At 37.9% G+C, this 19,234-nt stretch overlaps 1 protein-coding gene across 1 annotated transcript in view; it reads right to left on the bottom strand.

Moving 5' to 3' along the window:
• The window catches only part of SYNE2 (spectrin repeat containing nuclear envelope protein 2), a gene marked incomplete at both ends in the record, with an annotated part of 255,875 nt that overhangs the window by 214,182 nt on the left and 22,459 nt on the right, over positions 1–19,234 (bottom strand). Inside the window, 8 exons of the mRNA XM_084241092.1 lie at positions 20–157; positions 2,325–2,426; positions 4,821–4,921; positions 10,755–10,951; positions 14,817–14,998; positions 18,045–18,137; positions 18,226–18,303; positions 18,389–18,484. Coding sequence (XP_084097218.1) covers positions 20–157; positions 2,325–2,426; positions 4,821–4,921; positions 10,755–10,951; positions 14,817–14,998; positions 18,045–18,137; positions 18,226–18,303; positions 18,389–18,484 — 987 coding nt within the window. The remainder of the gene's footprint in view (positions 1–19; positions 158–2,324; positions 2,427–4,820; positions 4,922–10,754; positions 10,952–14,816; positions 14,999–18,044; positions 18,138–18,225; positions 18,304–18,388; positions 18,485–19,234) is intronic.

The raw sequence follows: 19,234 nt of genomic DNA, 5'->3' as shown, positions 1-19,234 counted from the left end.
ATCAATGTAACGCTGTAACCTTGGCATTGAGGCCATTCCAGGCTTCCCTCAATTGTAACTGATCTTCATTCGACTCATCCAGATTCCCTTTTGTTGACAGGACGTCCAAAAAGGGCTTTTTTTCTTCATGGAATGATTCCAAAAAGGACATCAGGCTCTATAATTAGAAGAGCAATATATACAATGAAATGTTTTAGGTATGTTCATAAAGCATAATCTAGTAAAAGGTCTATACTTATGGGTTATATTTAAATTTTTACTAAAATTCTCCAAATTAGGATCCTCGCATTGATCTGGATTCGTTCTTCTGTGCTATCTGATCATCTGGGAGCCATCACACTGACATAGGTCACAGCTTGTGTCAGTCCTATTGAATTTTTACCAGAATGGAGTGGTAAGGTCACCTAGCTCTAAAGGACAAATCACAGTGCCACGTGGAAAGTGTCTTTGTCTTCACCAAATGTGTGTTCATAAAAACAAGGATGTGTGGAAGTAAGAATTACGTGACAGCTCTCATCTTGTATAAATGGGTCTTGTAGTGTCCATGCTTAGCTGAGATTACACCAATTCCTCCCAAGTCATTTTATACAGACTTCAGAATATACTTTGTCCTCAAAAATTTAATAATAAAGCATTTCTTTATTTGCATTTGTGTGAAATAATTGGTGTTTAAGAGTCAGCCTTTCCATAAATATTATTTAAAATATGATCCAGGGTCTCCCTGGTGGCGCAAGGGTTTGAGATGCAGCATTGCAGCACGAGTTCGATCCCTGGCCAGGCAGGTGAACCACATGGTGCAGCAGACCTCTCCTGACTCGCCTGCTGCTCCCCTCAGCAGTGTATTTCAGTCAATCTGCCTGTTCTGTTCCCCACTCTGTCTCTGGTGACTCCTTTCACCCTCCACACCTCTGGCCTGTATCCCAGTTCTTGTATGCATAAATAAAATCTTTAAATAAAATAAAATATGATCCATAATTAGCAGCATTTTAAATTAAGTCTTGTGAGTAAGCTAAGAGATAACTATTTTAATTCTTTCTGATAATTAATAACTTTACAAAGTCTTTTATTTCAGAAATTTGAATTTACAGTACATTACTAAATCAAAGACATGAGGTAAGATAAGTCCAGTGGATGCTGATCATCTTGTTATTGAAGAAAGCATCTCAGGCCAGAGCTAAGAAGGAAGAAGCATGAGAAGTCCATGCCATTCAAGTGGAAGGAAGATGAGAACGCCTAATTCCTTCCTTTCCAACAGAAAGGAAGACACACTATCCACAGAATGTTAGTGTTGGAAAGGTTGGATACATCCATCCCTCACTTAACAGATAGGTAGTGGAGGCCTGGAGATACTAAGCGCTGTGTAGGTAAAGATGGGGGAGGCAGGAATCTTCACCATATCTGGAAAGGTAATGGTGGGGAGCACAGGGTTTCATAGACAGTGGATTCTAAGGAGCAAGACTGTGGAACTTTCACTTTGGTTTCTGTTAGTCTCTTTCAAGATGCATGGTAATAGGGAATAACTGCTTATCCTGAGAAGCATCAGATGGAAAGAGAGCTAGGGCTCTGAAGTCAGATTCGTATTCTGATCCCATCCCTAGCTTTCACGTAGCTATGTAACCTTAAGATCAATCACCTAGCCCCCCTAAGTCTTGTTGTCCTCATCTATAAAACTGAAATAACAATACCATATTCTACAAGATGTTGTAACATGCAAAATGCTTGTATAAAAGGTGCCTAGTACATAGCAAAACCTCAATATATGGTGACAATAATGGTTGTCATAATTCAATATTAATTCTGAAAAGCAGGCCCTACTCTAAACCAGGGACTGGGAACTCTTACCATGAAGGTCAAGACAGTAAATACCTGAGGTTTTGTGGGCCATGTGGTGTGTTAGAATATCCGACTCTGGGATTGTAGTGTGGAAGCCACCACAGGCAGTACATAAGTGGGCATGGAATCCAATAACCTTGTACTTATTAAACCAGGTGGTGAGGCCCAGAGACCACAGTTAGCCAATCCCCACTCTAAACCCTTATGTTCAAACTACTTCAAGGACGAGCAGCACCAACATCACCTGGAAGTGTGTTAGAAATGGAAAATCTCAGGTTCCACCCCAGAACGACTGATACAGAACCTGTTTTTTAACAACATAACTGAGGTAATTCATAAGTACATTAAACCATAAGAAGCACTGTCCTAGAATTCAACCTTAAATCTTGGATTGATTTACTACTTAAATAATTTAAGATAAAAAATTTTTTTCCTCCAAAAGATCCCTAAGAGTAAAGTACAAATAAACTTTGGTGTAAGGGCATACTTACTTCAGACTTCACAGAGTAGGTTTCATTATCTGAATCCTTTTGCGCCTTCTGTAGCTTTTCCTCTTGTTGAGTTAACCAGAGTAAGGCTTCTTTTGTCTTTTCCTGTAACTGACACAGACAGACAGACAGACAGACAGATACACACACACACCCCTTAAATCTCTATCGTAAATAGACTTGGTAATTTTTCTTTAGCAATAAAATTAACAACTTCAAACATCAGTGACATTATATAATGCAGTCCTTACACACCAATGACTCAATGTGCTAAAGAGAAATTTTGCTTGTTCACACAACACCTTAAGACTTAAAATGGATTGAAACTAGCATTTGAACATGATAATGTGCTAAAGAAACAGGCTGAGCAAGGCCTAATTTTCTGGCTTATGCATTTCCATTATTCTTCCATTTTATTTTATTTTTTTTTTTAAAGTCTTTTTTTTTTTTTAATAGAGGCATGTTTTATTTATTTATTTGTTTGTTTTGTTTATACAAGCACTGGGAAGAGTCAGAAGCGCGGGAGGGTGAGAGAATTCACCAGAGCCAGAGCGGGGAGCAGAACAGGCAGAAGAACCGAAGTACACTGCTGAGGGGAGCAGCGGGCGGCAGGAGAGGTCTGCGCGCCATGTGGGACCCTCCTCCGGTGGCCGGGGAGCAGCCGGGGATCGAACCGGCGCTGCAGAGGCCACGGGCAGCTTCACAACCCAGCGCTCAACCGCTGCGCCACCGGGGAGGCCCTATTCTTCCATTTTAGAGAACTGAGTTCTAAATTACTTCTTAGTCGGCATTTCCAATATTGCTTTCCAATAAATCCGTGTGGGTTGATTCAAGAGATGTTCACACCCACCAAATAAACTGTCATCAAAAATATATTGAACATTTTAAAGACCCTAAAAATAACATTACCAAAGGATTTGTTTGTGTTATCATATGAAACTGAAAAAGAATTATTTTTCTCTTAGTTTCTTGCATAAGTGGTAAGCTTGATTACATTTGGAAGCAAATTTCATTGCTGGGGAAATGAAGTAAAAGAAGCTACATCTTATGTCCATCCTTCAACCTTCAACCTTCATGTTTTCTTCTATTAAGCAAGAGTATTTTTTATATATTTTTACATCCAATTTCATAGACAGGTGATTTTTCAATTGTGCTTTTTACTATGAAAATTAATTAGAAAAGAGTAATTCCTTAGCAGGTCAGAGATAATTGAACAGACTCAGCTTGAGTGTCTCTTCTAGAGCCAGCAACAATCTGGCTTACTGCCTCAAACATAACAGTTGGAAAAACATGGGCCTTAATTTGTCAAATAAAATATGAAAATGTGATTGCATGCAAATATGTCTGAGAAAGTAGCTTAAATACATTTTAGAATACTATTAAAAGCCATTTTATTAGCATTCACTTATCTTCCTAGAAGCAGAAAAAATGATTCTTTTCAGTTCAGTGATATATTTGAAAGTTCCACTAATAATACTTTGTGTAACTGATTCAAAGTCAAAGGAAAAAAATGAATAATCAAATAGTAATCTAATGGTCTTTCAAGAGTATCTCAACAAACAAGGATTAAGACTAGAGCACAAGGGACTATGGTGAAGGTTCACGGGTGAATTGGTGGCGGGAATTTTACGGGGACTACAACTGAAAGGAGAAAGCATACATTGTATAAAAATGAACAATGATGCAATACATACATACATTTATATATAAATCATTGAATAAAATTTACATGGTTGAATATTATGGTAGATGAATCATATCTCAATAAAGTTCCTAAAAAATAAAACAGACAAAAATTTGATGTCTCTAGAATTTTGTAAAAGCCTGCTAAATTTAATTTGTCCCATACAGTACCTATCTAAAAGTTGTAGATTATTCTTCTAAGTTTAATAAATTACCACTTTTAACTTTTTAAAAAAAAAAGAACAAGTACAGGGCCTTGCTGGTGGTGCAAGGAGTTGAGTGCAGTGCTGTGAAGCTGTTTGCAGCCTCTGCAGCGCAAGTTCCATCCCTGGCCAGAGAGCTACCCACATGGCGCTGCAGATCTCTCCTGACTCGCCCGCTGCTCCCTTCAACAGTGTACTTCGGTCTATTTGTCTGTTCTATTCCCTGCTCCATCTCTGGTGAATCCTCTCACCTCCCATAAATCTGGCCTGTACCCCAGTTCTTGTAATCATAAACAAATAAATCTTTAAAAAAAAAACAAAGAACAAGTATAACTAAACCATAGTGAAAGAAACATTTTGCTTAAAGTGGAGAGTACAGATAGGACAGAAATACAGTAAAATATTACAAGTAATGGAAATGTTTCAAATCATGATTTGAGTATGATTTACATGATGTGTACATTTACCTAAACTCATAATACTGTTTATGTAAGTGCTGTATTCAAATTATTTATTTTAATTCAAATTATTTTTAATTAAGATTTCATTTAAAAAATTAACCATTAGTAGAATACAACAAAAAATGAACTGATTTGTAGTCACGAAGACATACCTGAGTGTTACCTCCAGTCTCAACTGCATCCTTTGAATACTGCAGAAACTGTGCCACATAGGTCATGATCGACTTTTCATCAGGATTAACAACGTCCACATCTGCAAGATATGCCACACTCTCAATCAGCTATAGACATGATTTACTGTAATTAATACTCAAAAACAGGCTATGCCATAGGAAAGCCTTAAAAATGAACCAAAGTAGTTGACCAGCCATGCAATCCCTGATAACTTGCTCCAAGGCTAGAGAGTTCTTAAGAGATTAAATCTAGAATCAGACAGAGCTGGTTGAATCCTGGCAATTACGCATGTACACCCTCAGTTTTCAAATAATAAAATGTCACTATGCATGCTGAATGTAGAAAGAAGAAAACAAAGTACTTCTTTCTAAAGACATGGTGCAGAAACTCCTCCAAGAGTATAGGAACATACAGCAATTGGAGTTCATTCCTGGAGCACTGGTCTCATCTCTGTGTAGCAAACATTTTCAAAAGTATATATTGCAATGAAAAATTGTCCAAGACAGCCAAAAGATTTTTTTTCTTCATTCATGGAACAAAAAGATACAAAGATATATAAAGATATAGATTCTATGGACCAAGATTTATGTTGCATTAAGAGAGTTCGAAGTGAAATAAATTTGAAAAATGCTAAATTAAAAAAAGTGAAAATATTATAAGGTTTTTGAAGTGCAGAACTTCTCCAGGCAGATAATAAATTAAATAGAGCACAAAAATCACAAAGCAGAGCTTGCAAGATACATACAAATGATCACATAATTTAGGAATCTCTCTTGGTATGCTGTTAAAACAACTAAAGAAGATTACTGAAAAGAAAATCTTCTCTGTTAATTAAGATTCACTCAATACAACAAGCATTAATAGAGTGTCAACAAATGAGGGCTCAAGCAGGGGATACAAGGACATGTAAGGTCTCATACTTGCCCTTAGGTTTCATTCCCTTTATCCATTCAACAATAGATTCTGGATCCTTGACCAGATGCTAGCTGCCTTAAGACATTATCTGCCCCTCAATGAGCTTACAATTAGGAGAAAAACAAGCAACAAACAAATACAACATACAATGCATGCTTTAGTGAACATGTTAACTGGGCCAAATGAATGCCCTGTGTCAGCTCAGGAGCTAAATTTAAGCTATTTAAAACAAATTATGAAAAATAAATAAAAAGAATTATGGACAGTAATTATGGACAGTAAATACAGGAAGAAAGTGACTCTAATCTATATCTAAATAATAAATTCAAGGTAGTAAGTAGGAAAATACATCAATGAAAAGCTGGGTGTGGAGTTTCAATAAAGGAAGAATCTTTAAGAATTATTCTGTTTTACTGAAAAAAGATAAACATTATGAGATACACAAATAAGATTGACAACTCCTTATTTCTTTTTAAAAACTTCTCATTGAGGGCCTCCCCTGGTGGCTCATCGGTTGAGCGCTGGGCTGCAAAGCTGCCCACAGACTCTGCAGTGCCGGTTCCATCCCTGGCCACCTGTGAGGGTCCCACATGGTGAGCAGACCTCTTCTGCCGTGCCCGCTGCTCCCCTCAGCAGTGTATTTCATTGGTCTGCCTGTTCTGTTCCCCGCTCTGGCTCTGGTGAATTCTCTCACCCTCCCACGCTTCTGCCTGTACCCAATGCTTATATAAATTAATTAAAAAAAAAATTTCTCATTGAATGTAAAGCTATATATAATGACGAAATGTTTTAACAAAATTGTGTCAAAGATAATTCCCTTACTCAAATATGACCAAGGTGTTTGGTTTACATAAATAGCCACTATGCACTTTGAGCTAAATTTAAGCTATTTAAAACAAATTATGAAAAATAAATAAAAAGAATTATGGACAGTAATTTATACGGTAGAAATTTTATTTCATTATATCATCTATACCATTAGTTGCCTAGTTAGATTCATGCACTAAAATAGAGAAAATTTTTACAGTAATAATAAAGACCTGGAGAACCACAAAATGATAGAAATATTAAGAAAAAAAGATTAAACAGAAATAGAAAATAGAGCAGAGCATGGAGGGAAATAAAAACAAAAAGATAATAAAGCGATAAAAAGAAAAGACAAAGAAAGAAAAAAGGGGAGGGCAGGTAAAACAAGAAGATGGAGGGACAGTTAACAAGAAGAATTAGTAACAAGCAACATGAAGCCAAACTAATGAAAATCCTGGTATCTAGAGCTATGGACTCTTAGGCTAAAAGTGAACTGGGAAATATTCTCTAATTCATCTGTGATACCAGGAGCAACGAATAAACCTAACACTCAGGTCCTGGTTTCTCAATAAAAGAAATCAGGGCTTCTTGGAAAACTAAGATAGGAAAGAGACAAGATGAGCCTGGAGCACCTTGAAGCGCCCAAAAGCAGAGATGTGCTCAAAACACACGCGGAAACCCCAGAGTGAGGGGCTATGTCAAAGGAGCACAGAGGCCATGCAAAGAGCTCCCAGGGGCTGAAACTTTGTCAAAAAAATTTTTTTTGAGAAAACAAAGTGGGGAGGGAGCATAAAGGATTTGTGGGAGGGTGTGGTGTGGTAACAACACCTGAAGGGGGAGATCCTATACCTCTAAATCACAAACAATGTTGTAAACCAACGCTACCTTGATAAAACAAGGTAAAAATAAAGTACTGAAAGTAAAAAAATATATATATTTAATTTGATCAATAAAATAAACTATGCAGCATTGGATTGCAAACCAAAATATAAGAAAAATGTTCATGAGTCCATACTATTCTTAAGAAAATGGTTGGGTATATGAATGAAAGGGAGAAACAGACAAATCTGTTAAGAATTCCAAATATTTCTGTAAATGACTTGCCTTCAAGGAGGGTGACCAGAACTTGCCCAAGGGTGGCCTCTGGATAATGACTTTCCTCCAGAGAGTGTAGTACAGAAAGAGAGGAATTAAAGAGTAACTTTACAGGGGAGAAACCTGACAAACACAACCTTAGCTGGATGATCAAGGTCAACATCAACAGCGATGTCATATTGACAATGTGTTCCCTTGATGTGATGTCATGAGAACGGCACTTCACCTCAGACTAACAGGAAAACAAACATTACCCCAATTCCAGTAAAGGAGCATCCTACAAAATACGTGACCAGTAATCCTCAAAATTGTCACAGTCATTCAAAACAAAAATATCTGAGAAACTGTCATGAAGAGGAACCCAAGGAAACATGACAATAGCATGTAGTATTCTGAGTGGGCTCTGAAGGGAGGAGGGCATGGGGAAAAATGAAGGCACCATGACCAGAGTGTGACCTTCCAAAACAATATCAATATTGGTTCATTAATGGTAGCCAGTGTATGGGGAAACTGGTGTGAAGTATATAAAAACTTATTGGACCATCCCATTTTTCCATAAGTCTAAAGCTAGTCTTATGCTAAAATGAAGAAGCCACTGGTAAAAGACCACAGTTATCATATAGTATGATTCCATTTATACGAAATGCCCAGAATTGGCAAATACATAGCGACAGAAAGAGTGGTGGTTGCTGAGGGCTGGGTTGAGGGGGACAGAGGCACAGGAGCTTGTGAGAAACAGGGAAGGACTGCTAATAGGATGATGGGTTTTTCTTGGAGTGATGAAAAAATTTTAAAATTGACTGTGATGACTGATGATGGTTACCAGAATTTGTGAATATACTAAGAAACATTGGGTAGTACACTTAAATGGAGTAAATTGTATGGTATGTGAACTACATGAAAACAAAATGCTTTAAAACCAAAAAGATTAGGGCCTCCCTGGTGGCTCAAGGGGTTAAGACGCAACCTATGAAGCTATCCGCAGCCACTGCAGCATGAGTTCGATCCCTGGCCAGGGAGCGGCCCACATGGTGCAGCAGCCCTCTTCTGACTCGTGCTGCTCCCCTCAGCAGTCTATTTCAGTCAATCTGCCTATTCTGTTCCCCATTCTGTCTGTGGTGAATCCTCTCACCCCCCCACACACCTCTGGCCTGTACCCCAGTTCTTGTATGTATAAATAAATAAATCCTTAGAAAATAAATAATAAAACCAAAAAGGTTAAAGGTCAAAACCAGTTACTTGGCGGTATTCTGGTGCTGGCTGGTTTATACCAGCTTGAGAGCTGATGGTTACATTTTCATCAATTTTGTAAGCCAGTTGATAAACACAGCCAGCATCAAAATCATATAAAAATACAATTAAATAAATTATATCAAAACTACACATAAATCGGGCCTCCCCGGTGGTGCAGTGGTTGAGCGCTGGGTTGCGAAGCTGCCTGCAGCCTCTACAGCATCGGTTCGATCCCCGGCTGCTCCCTAGCCACCAGAGGAGGGTCCCACATGGCGTGCAGACCTCTCCTGCCGCCCACTGCTCCCCTCAGCAGTGTGCTTCGGTCCTTCTGCCTGCTCTGCTCCCCGCTCTGGCTCTGGTGAATTCTCTCACCCTCCCGCGCTTCTGACTGTACCCAGTGCTTGTATAAATAAATAAATCTTTAAAAAAAAAAAAAAACTACACATAAATCAAAACTAGGGTAACAAATATTCAAAACTCATCACTTCCCAAGTCTTTTACTACAATGTATTATTACCTATGTTTTTCAGGTTATTTATGTCTATTACAGCTGTCTCAGAGAAATAATATATAAAGTGTAGTCACTGTACACCTTTCCCCAGCTCTGTGCTCAGGGACTGCACTCTGGTAGCTTCACATCCATCATGAGGGTAGTACTGACACCACAAAAACATTAGCAAATGAGGATCTGAGTTGTTATTTTGTTGACTGCTAAGAAAGGGATGGAGAAATTATTAATAATGCAGGGTTAATCTTTAAAATGATATCCTGTCTATAGCTGTTAAACTGTGAATTGCACAAAAAAATTAACAAAATATTCTTTCCATATTATTTAGCAAAAAAGTTATTCGTGTCATTGGAGAACAATAAAGTTCTGACATACCTCTTTGCTGTTCCATTTACTCATTAACCTAAAGGAAATTATTCACCAACATTCATGTCAGAACTTGTTCAGCAATTGCAATCATCAACTGGCTACAGATGGATATAAGTGTTTGGCAAAAATCAACAAAAGCATTTCTGGGCTTTATGGAATTTATAATAAAATATATCATATTTTATGATTTGTAAATCATCTGCTGCACATCCTCTATACTAGCAAAATTTATAAGGAATAGTGCATGTGCACACACATACACATACATTGTTTTGGAAACCCAGTCATTAAACATAAACCTACACAACCTGGTTATAGAGCTGAGATTGGAATTTGTGTCTCTTGACTGGTTAGTGCACTATGACTCTAACCCCTTATCCTTCTTTTATCACCTTATTGGGCTCTTTTTAATATAAGCTTTGTTACATCATGAAACAATGCAATCAAAAATAAAGTGCTTTTGCAAAAGAACTCAATTGCTTTCACTTTAATTTTATGAAACTAAAATAATAACCTGATAATTATCTCTTTGAATATAACCAGTATTTGGGTGTTTGCTGTTGTTTTTAATCAAGGGAAAGCAGACCCAAATATATAGGGAAAAAAAGAAAAATCTGTCTTAGTTCTCACAGAGGTTCAGCTTTAACTAGAGGGGGGTGGGAAAAGGGAGAGAGATAAACAGCTAAAATCTAGATTTTAGAGCAGAATTAAGGAGAACACAATAGAAGAAAATTAAGACAAAGGCTCAAATTATTCTCTACAACAGCATTGTTTGTTTTCAGCTGTGGCTGCATCCCTGAAATTTCTGAGGTTAACTAATTGGTAAGGATTCTTAATTTCATAAAATTTAATCAAGCATTTAAGTTCAGCCCTCCAGAATGAAAATATAATCCTGTTTGCTTATATATGGATACTATTTTGGAATCAACTTCACACTGGACAACATCGTTTTCTTGAAGAAAGAAAAAAAATGATGCTTGTTTACCTTCTGGTTCCAGCAATTTGGGGATTTTTAATTCTCGTTCTGCAATTCCGAAGGCCTCTTTCAGATTGTCTTTGTTGGATCGATGCTTTACACTTTTCATGTCAATTAGGTCTGGCCGCAAGGCATGAATGACAGCCAAAAAAGCCATCCCGTTTCTCCAGCTTGACTTAAAATCTGTCACATTGACAGACTCATCACTATCACAAAAGGACAAAAACATGATAAATATTATTACAAACAATATATTAGAGCACTTCCATCCACTACAGTCAACAGTAAAACAAGTTTCAATGAATAATGTAATATAATTATAGAAAGATGTTTTATCTTAATCTTAGGATCAAGTAAATTAAAATGCTAAGTGTATGAAGCTTAGGATCTCACAGAATATTGGTGCTCAAAGTGTGGCCACCCCACATCAGCAGATCAATATCACCTGGACTACAGGTGCTAGAAATGCAAATTGTCAGGAACCCCGGAACCTATTAAATTAATCTCTGGAGATGGAGCTGAAAAACAAAGCTCCAGATAATGATACTCAGGTTTAATGCTCATCAGTCCGTAATCTGTTGGTTCAAGATTAACTTTAGACCTCTACATAGAGTTATTCTCTTCTCTTATGGGAAACAATTTTATCATTAGAACAAATTAAATGATATACTATGCCAAATAAATGGCCAGTTGCTTACTGGACAGATAAATCTTGTAACTCCTCTGCTTAAAACTGGTCATCACAAGTGAACAGAGGAACAAAATGTGGTGTTTTCATACAATGGAGTATTATTCTGTCCTAAAAAGGAAGGACATTTTGATATGTGCTACAACATGGATGAACTGAAGATATTGTGCTAAGTGAAATAAGCCATCCAAAAAATGACAAATACTGTATGATTCCACTCATTTGAGGTACCTAGTGTAGTCCAATTCATATACAAAGAAAGCAAACTGATGGCTGCCAGGGGTTTGGGGAGCAATTAATGGGGTAGTTGCTTAACACAGATCCATACAGATCTGGATGTATATAGAGTTTCAGTTTTGCAAGATGAAATAAGTTCTGAAGATGAAAAATAGTGGTGGTTGCCCAGCAATGTGAATGTATTTAAACCACTGAACCACACATTTTTAAATGATTAAATGGTAAATTTTATGTTATTTATCTCTTAATCAGGAAAAAAAATACTTTTTAAAAATCCACATCATGGATTGCCACTGTATTTAGAATAACTTTTGTCCCTGGCCCATAAGGACTTACACTCTTTGGCCCCTTTCGACCTGTTCCACCTGTCCCACCACACTGGTCTGGTTTCTGCTTCTCAACAGTCATACTCTTTTCAATGCCCTTTCTCACAAGCCCTTCATACACCTGAAGCCTTCTCCTCAGCCCTCTTCTCCTCCTCAGAAAGGCTCCAGTGCCCACCTAACACAAGGGTTACACGCTCCCTCCCTCCCCTTGACACTATTGATCAAAAGTCCTTCCTAACTTTACTGCCAACTGTAATTATCATATTTATTTATCTGCTTCCTCTACTAGGGTATGAGCCCCATGAGAGCAAGGGCCTTGTTTTTTTTGTTCATTATAGTAGACTTTCCCACCCCACTACCCCAAAAGTGTCTGGCATATAAAGGTGCTTCATATATATAAATCTCAAATCACTCCATCAGTCACCATTCTGAATTTGACTAGGGATCAGTGAATATGCTGCAAAAGAATAGAAGTTTCTCATAACATGTAGGAAATATTCCAGAACAACTATAAATATCCCATAAAAATATCCCATAAAAAAAATCCCATTAAAAATACATGGAAATTTACTAGACTAATTTACCATAGATATCAAATGATAAAAGCTACTCAGGAAATAGTCTGCTCCAGATAACCTCTGGGTGTTTTCCTGGATCCCTTAGGGGGAAAAAGTCTAGCCTATAACTATAACTAAACTGCAGAGTAGTCAGTGATTTTTGTTTTGTTAAACAAATACTTATGCGTTCCTACTTTGTCCAGAAACTATTTGAAATGCTTTTTAAAGACTAATGCTTATAATACACACAATAACCTCATGAAGTGTTAGTACTGTTTACATTTTATGATGGAACACACAGAGATTAAGTGTCTAAGGTCACCGGTTAGGAAGTGCAGAGACCCAGGACTTGAATAGAGGTATTCCAACCTCAGGGTGTGGCTCAGATACTCAACTAAATTGATTGCTAAAAGAATGGGAGCGGGGGCCAAGAGCAGGGTCAGACCACTTTCAGAGGGCAGAGGGGTCAAAACCAGCTCAAGCAAAGCAACAGGCTGCAGAGGTCAGGTATGCACAGAGGCGCAGAAGCCAAGACCATAAAGGACACGTGACCACCAGGTCTTAGAGAGGGCGGCTTTAGGCTCACAGTGACTGATAGAATCTTCACTCATTTTAACAGTCCCAAATGGAAGTCTGATACATTTCCTTCAGAAATAAGAAAATACAACAGATCTCTTACAACCTGGTATCCCACTTGGGTCTTACAGAATCACAGAATGTTGAAGTAAAAGTTATCCAATACCACCAATAATGGCAAAAAACTAGAATAAATTCCAAGTGAATGATTACTTAAGAACTACTGCTATTTTTAGCAAGTTTAGCATAAACTCTTCAGTTGAAAAATCAGAAAGACCATGGAGAAAAGATAAACTGTGGTAAATACATAGACTTTGAAAGGTTTTGAAGCTTATTTATGCATAAATCAAACAAATCTAGACAAGACCTCATAATGCTTTTCACATACAAAGGGTTGGATTTTAAAAATTTAGGGACCTGAAGTGAAATTGTCTCTAGGAAATTCAAGAGAAAATTGATTTAGTAAACTTAAACCTATAAGTATGTTTATTGCCCTCACAGAATACAAAGGATGAGGACAACTAAAGGTAAGGCTGAAGGCAGATAACAACATCTTAGCCTTTCTTTAAGGCATTACTCCAGAGCCCAGTGTTTGAAAAGGTTAAGCAACGTGTTTATGATTCTATATACCTAAGCAATGCTAGGATGTGACAAGAATGCCTTCTGTGTTTTTTTTTCTTTTTAAATTTTATATTTTTTTACATCATTTTTCATTTTTATATAATATATGCATTTTCATCTTGCCCTCTGAACTCTGTTATGGGGGTATGCATGGGTACAACTTTTTTTAAGTGTGGGTACACTTTTTTAAAGCACATACTCCCTGACTTCTGTATCCTGAGTTATGAGTTTCTAAACAATGGGGACTGTGGTCTTTCAATGTACTCATATATAGCTCCAAGAGATAATTTTATGCATTTTTGGCTACCTATCCATTCATTTGTTCATTCATCCTGAAAACACATTTACGGAGCATTTACCATGGAGTGTACTCATACTACACTAAGTTCTAGGGGCTACACACTCAATTAGACCTAGTTCTCACTTTTGAAGAGCTCCTAGTGTGGTAAAACTTTTTGACCGTAAATCCACCTTTCAGATACATAGCAGAACTATGCTAAAGAAAAGGACATTTGAGGGCCTCTCTGGTGGTGCAGGGCTTAAAGTCTCAGTGCTATCAAGCTATCCTCAGACACTGAGGCACAAATTCGATCCCCAGCCAGGGAGCTAACCCAAATGGCGCAGCAGACCTCTCCTGTATGGCTCACTGCTCCCCTCAGCAATGTATTTCAGTCAATCCACCTGTTCTGTTCCCCACTCTGTCTCTGGTGAATCCTCTCACGCCCTGCACCCCTGGCCTACACCCCAGTTCTTATATGCATAAATAAATAAAAATAAATCTTAAAAAAAAGGATGTTTGAAGACTATGCTATTTACCCTTAACAATAGGGCACCTAAAATTGGGAGAGAACTGAAATATGTTAGTCAGATAATCCCACCTTTTGGTCTTGAAAACCAAATCCTCACAACTGTGGCTGAGCTCACAATGAACCTTCACACCTGAAAGCCTCAATACAGCCAAAGGAGAGAGTGAGCAGTCAGTCTGATTCTCAGGCCTGGTGTTCAGTTCTGTCTGTTGGTGAATGAAGCTGCCCTGTGTGTCTCCTAGTCACAGCAAGCTACTTACGTGGAACACTTTTCCTGAGCCCACGAGAGAAGAACTTTCTTTGCAGACATCTGCCATCTTGCTTGGGCTTTGGAGCATTTCTTAGCAGGAGGACTTGAGGTAGGAGATGAGTCAGCTGCACTCACACTGTCCAGAGAAGGTTGATTGTAATTGCAAGAAAGGGTCCTGGCAAGCTTCTCAATCTGAGGAAGACACAGTAAATTTAACATACACCGAATCATAAGTCAATGGCATTGAGGCAAAAAAATCCAGCCTAAACAAGCTCTGAAAAGTATCACATAGCAATGACAGTTCACTCTTGAAATGAGCACTGGGCAAATCCTCGATGAATAGCACTGGTCATTGGGGGCTACACTTTGGCTTTTTTTGAGTGGATGTGGGTCACTCCTTGGCCTCCCTCAGGCATGATGTGTAAAGTGTGAACGGAGTGCCTTCTTGAGGCTCAATACTTGTCAACATAAAGCAAACTGAGGGCCTCCCTGATGTAGAGGCTGAAGTCTTAGTGCTTTGAAGCTATTGACAGCCACTGTGGCATGAGTTTGATCCCCAGCCAGGGAGCTAACCCATATGGCGCATCAGACTTCTCCTGTTGTGCCTGATTCTCACCTCAGCAGTGCATTTCAGTAGATCTGCCTGTTCAGTAGATCCCACTCTGTCTCTGGTGAGTCCTCTCACTCCCTGCACCTCTGGCCTACACCCCAGTTCTTATATGCATAAATAAATAAAAATAAATCTTAAAAAAATAAATTAAATGAACTGAACTAAATTGAGCTATTAAAATTTCAGAGAGAATAATTAAAATATGCCCTTAATTATAAACCGTTAAATATACATACAAGGAAAAAATAAACAAACACATAGAGAGACAAGCACCAAGAAGAAAAGCTGCCATAAGTACAAAAAAAGTGCTCTTATTAATCAAGGAACCTTCAAGCTCCAGTTACAGCATAAATTAATACAACTCTGAAAACCCACTGGCTGTATCCACTAAATCTGAAGATCACATGTCCACGCCCTGTGATTCACCAATTCCATTCTTTTAGATGCATGCCCAACAGAAATGAGGGTTGGTAGAAATGAGGGGTTGCATATGCACTAAAAGGCATGCACAAGAATTTCCTAAAAGCTTAATTCATAAGTGCTAAAAACTGCCACAAAAGAAATGTCCATGAACAGCAGAATGTTAAGTTCTAGAATATTCATACAATGGTATACTCATACACAGTAGTGAAAAAGAAAGACTCATCATGCATGTTTCCACAGTATGAAAATCACAGACATGATGTTAAGTCAGACACAAAGAGCACAGAGTATTATACTTTTTCTATGGAGTGAAAGATGCAAAGCCAACCAGTGGTACAGAGCAAAATGATAATATCTTTAGGGAAGAAGGGCAGTAGCTGGGAGATGGACCTAGGGACCTTGGGATGATGGCAATGTTCTGTAATTTTTGTCTTGGGTTACATGAATCTGTTTATCTTAGGAAAATTCATCAATCTCTACACTTAAGTTTTTTGTGCATTTTCCTCTGTGTGCTATGCTTCAACAAAACTTTATTTCCAATATTAAAACAAAATTAAAAATGCTTTCGTTTTGCAACCTTATAGCTCAACAATTCCAGAATTTCAGTTCTAGGAATTTGGCACATGAACATAAGTAAGATTGTGTGCAAAAGTCTTAACTCATGAGTAATCTTTTGGGATTTTCTTTGATTCACCAAAAACTGTGACCATTCTGAGATTCCAGTAATGGAATACAGTATTTTATGACAGGCCTCTGTGAAAATATAAAATTCAGAAAGGTGCTCATTAGAATAGGTGGGAGAGTGTGTACACCATGATTCTATTTGGTATAAGATACACATATATGGGGCCTCCCCTGGTGGCGCAGGCGGTTGAGCACAGCACTGTGAAGCTGTCCGCAGCTTCTGCAGCACTGGTTCCATCCTGGCCAGCAGGCCGGTGAGGGTCCCACATGGCACAGCACACCTCTCCTTCTCGCCCGCTGCTCCCCTCAGCAGTGTATTTCATCTGTCTGCCTGCTGTTCCCAGCTCTGTCTCTGGTGAATCCTCTCACCCTCCCGTGCCTCTGGCCTGTACCCTGGTTCTTATATAAATAAATAAATCTATAAAAAAAATACACATATAGGGATATATTCATTCCCGCTGCAGAGATGACAAAAGCTGCACACCAAATTATGTAAATGAGTTGTATCTGTGAATAATGGGTTATAAGTGACTTCTCTTTCTTTATATTGAGGGCTTTCATTCTATTTCAATTACTTTACACAAAGTATGGAGAAAAAATAAATGCTTATGAATGATCAAATTTTACCATTTTATATTTGGTTCCTATTTTTCAAAGAAATAAATACAGGTACAGTTTAAGCCTTCTGCCCTCCACTCCCCAATTCTATTCCCTTCCTTTCCCAGAGGAAGAAACCGAAATTCTACACTTAGTCTTCATCACTCTCATGCATATTAATCTACCATAACTGTAAATGTAGGTGTCCAGAATTAATAGTCTGGTTTTGTATGGCTTAAATTTTAGGTAAATTAGTTATACTTTTTTTCTAGTTTTTTTCTAAAATAAGCATTTGTTTCCCGCAATATTTTAAAAGCTATTTTTAAAGTAATTATAGAGATCTAGAACACATAATTTTTTAGGCAGCGGCAAAGAAGCTGCCCAAGTTCAGAAAGCCAAGCCTGAGAGAAGATACTTATCAATCTTAAGTGTTATAAAGGCAGAACCATAATTGCCTTCTTGGTTGTTATTTTCCATTTGTCCTAGCACAAAAGCTAGCACCCAGTATCTCTGACTGTGATGCCTTTGAATGAAATGAATCTGAGTCAGTCTTGGGATAGGAATGAATACTGTAGGACTATTCAGATTGGACAATTGTCCCTCAAAACTTTGTTTAGCAAGTTCATTTTTGAAAATTTACTCTAGAATTTTCCTACTCCCTCTTCGGTCACAGCAGAAACAATCAATACTAAGCAAGACTTCACCATGGCAGGTTCTATTTAGCATGGTGCTAAATGGGTCATTCAGGACATCATAATTCATCATTCAATTTTCAACTGAAAAATAACAAAAATGGCAAAAGGTTTGCTATATAGTTTCCTATTTCTGGACACTCTGAATTGAGCATCAAGTCAAACTTACTGCATTACACTTATACTGTGGTAATTAAAGCAGAACTAATTTTCCTATCAACAAACTACTTACATGAAAGTGCAGTATAATTGTCCAAATCAGGCCAAGGATAATGGATGGGTTTCCATCTATAATATCAGCAACATGAATATTTATTAGCTTGATCTGGAAAAGAAGAAATGCAGGTTAAAAGGAGAAAATACTTCATGGCACTCATCTCTCCAGTGAGTTTTCATGTGCAATTCATACTCACTGATCGTTGTTTTAGGAATGTCAGGGCATGTTCAATGTTGATTCTACACTGGAATGTATTAGATCCTTTATCTCGAGGCTGTGAAATTGAAGCAAAATACATTACTCAGAATGTGAAAAAAATTCATCAACAAAAGTTTCCTGATGTCATTTAAAACACTTACCAACTCTTGTCCTGAGAGCACTTCTAGCAGGTCCAGGAGGACATGGCCCTTTTTAATGTCTGTGAATAGGTCTGATACAACTGAGGGAGGTGTGCGCTGCAAAAGGTCACAAGAAAAAGAACCATTCAAACTTTGGTCCAAAAGTGGAATAACTTTAAGAATCTCATAAATGTGCTTTGTGTCTTTTCAGCAATATTCAGTAGGGTTTTTCTTTCATTAACAGAATGATGGAGAACATACAAAACCCCATATCAAAAAATAGTAAGTAGTGAATTTCATTTATCCCAGGGAAAATTTCCAATAGTTCAAGACACCTCAGTTTTCCCTGAGTGCTTCCAAACTGTGCATAGAAGTTCCTGAAAGACATTCAGAATGAGGCAATAGGGACCTATTTGGGTAGCAGCTCACATTTCCAGAGTAACCTTTTTCTGAATTCACCCTATTCAGAATTAGAGCACTGTGTTGGATGAGCAGCCTGTGAGAAGAGACTCATTCATTCTGTATCTTGGCATCACTGAGAGGCAGGATGGCACAGTGAGTAAGATCTCTGGCACCAGACTAGCTGAGTTTACTATCCCAGCACTATCATTTACCAGCTGCGTGATCTTGAGTACGTCACATAACTTCTCTGTACCTTAGTTTCCTTGTCCCTCAAACAGGAATAATATCTATCTCAGGGATACTATAAAGTAATTTAAATGTAATGAATATTCTTAAAGAACTTAGGATAGGCTCTAACATAACACTATACATAAGAATTATTATTACCATTACTTCATTGACTCAAAGAGATGTTGCTGTTTTCAGTGTCTTTATAGCACTGTTTCCCATATCCTTAACAAAAGC

This window comes from Talpa europaea (assembly GCF_964194135.1).
Source record: "Talpa europaea genome assembly, chromosome: 8".
Taxonomy (NCBI): Eukaryota; Metazoa; Chordata; class Mammalia; order Eulipotyphla; family Talpidae; genus Talpa; species Talpa europaea.
The sequence above is the reverse complement of the archived record's forward strand: the minus strand, read 5'-3'. Positions and strand labels throughout refer to the sequence as shown.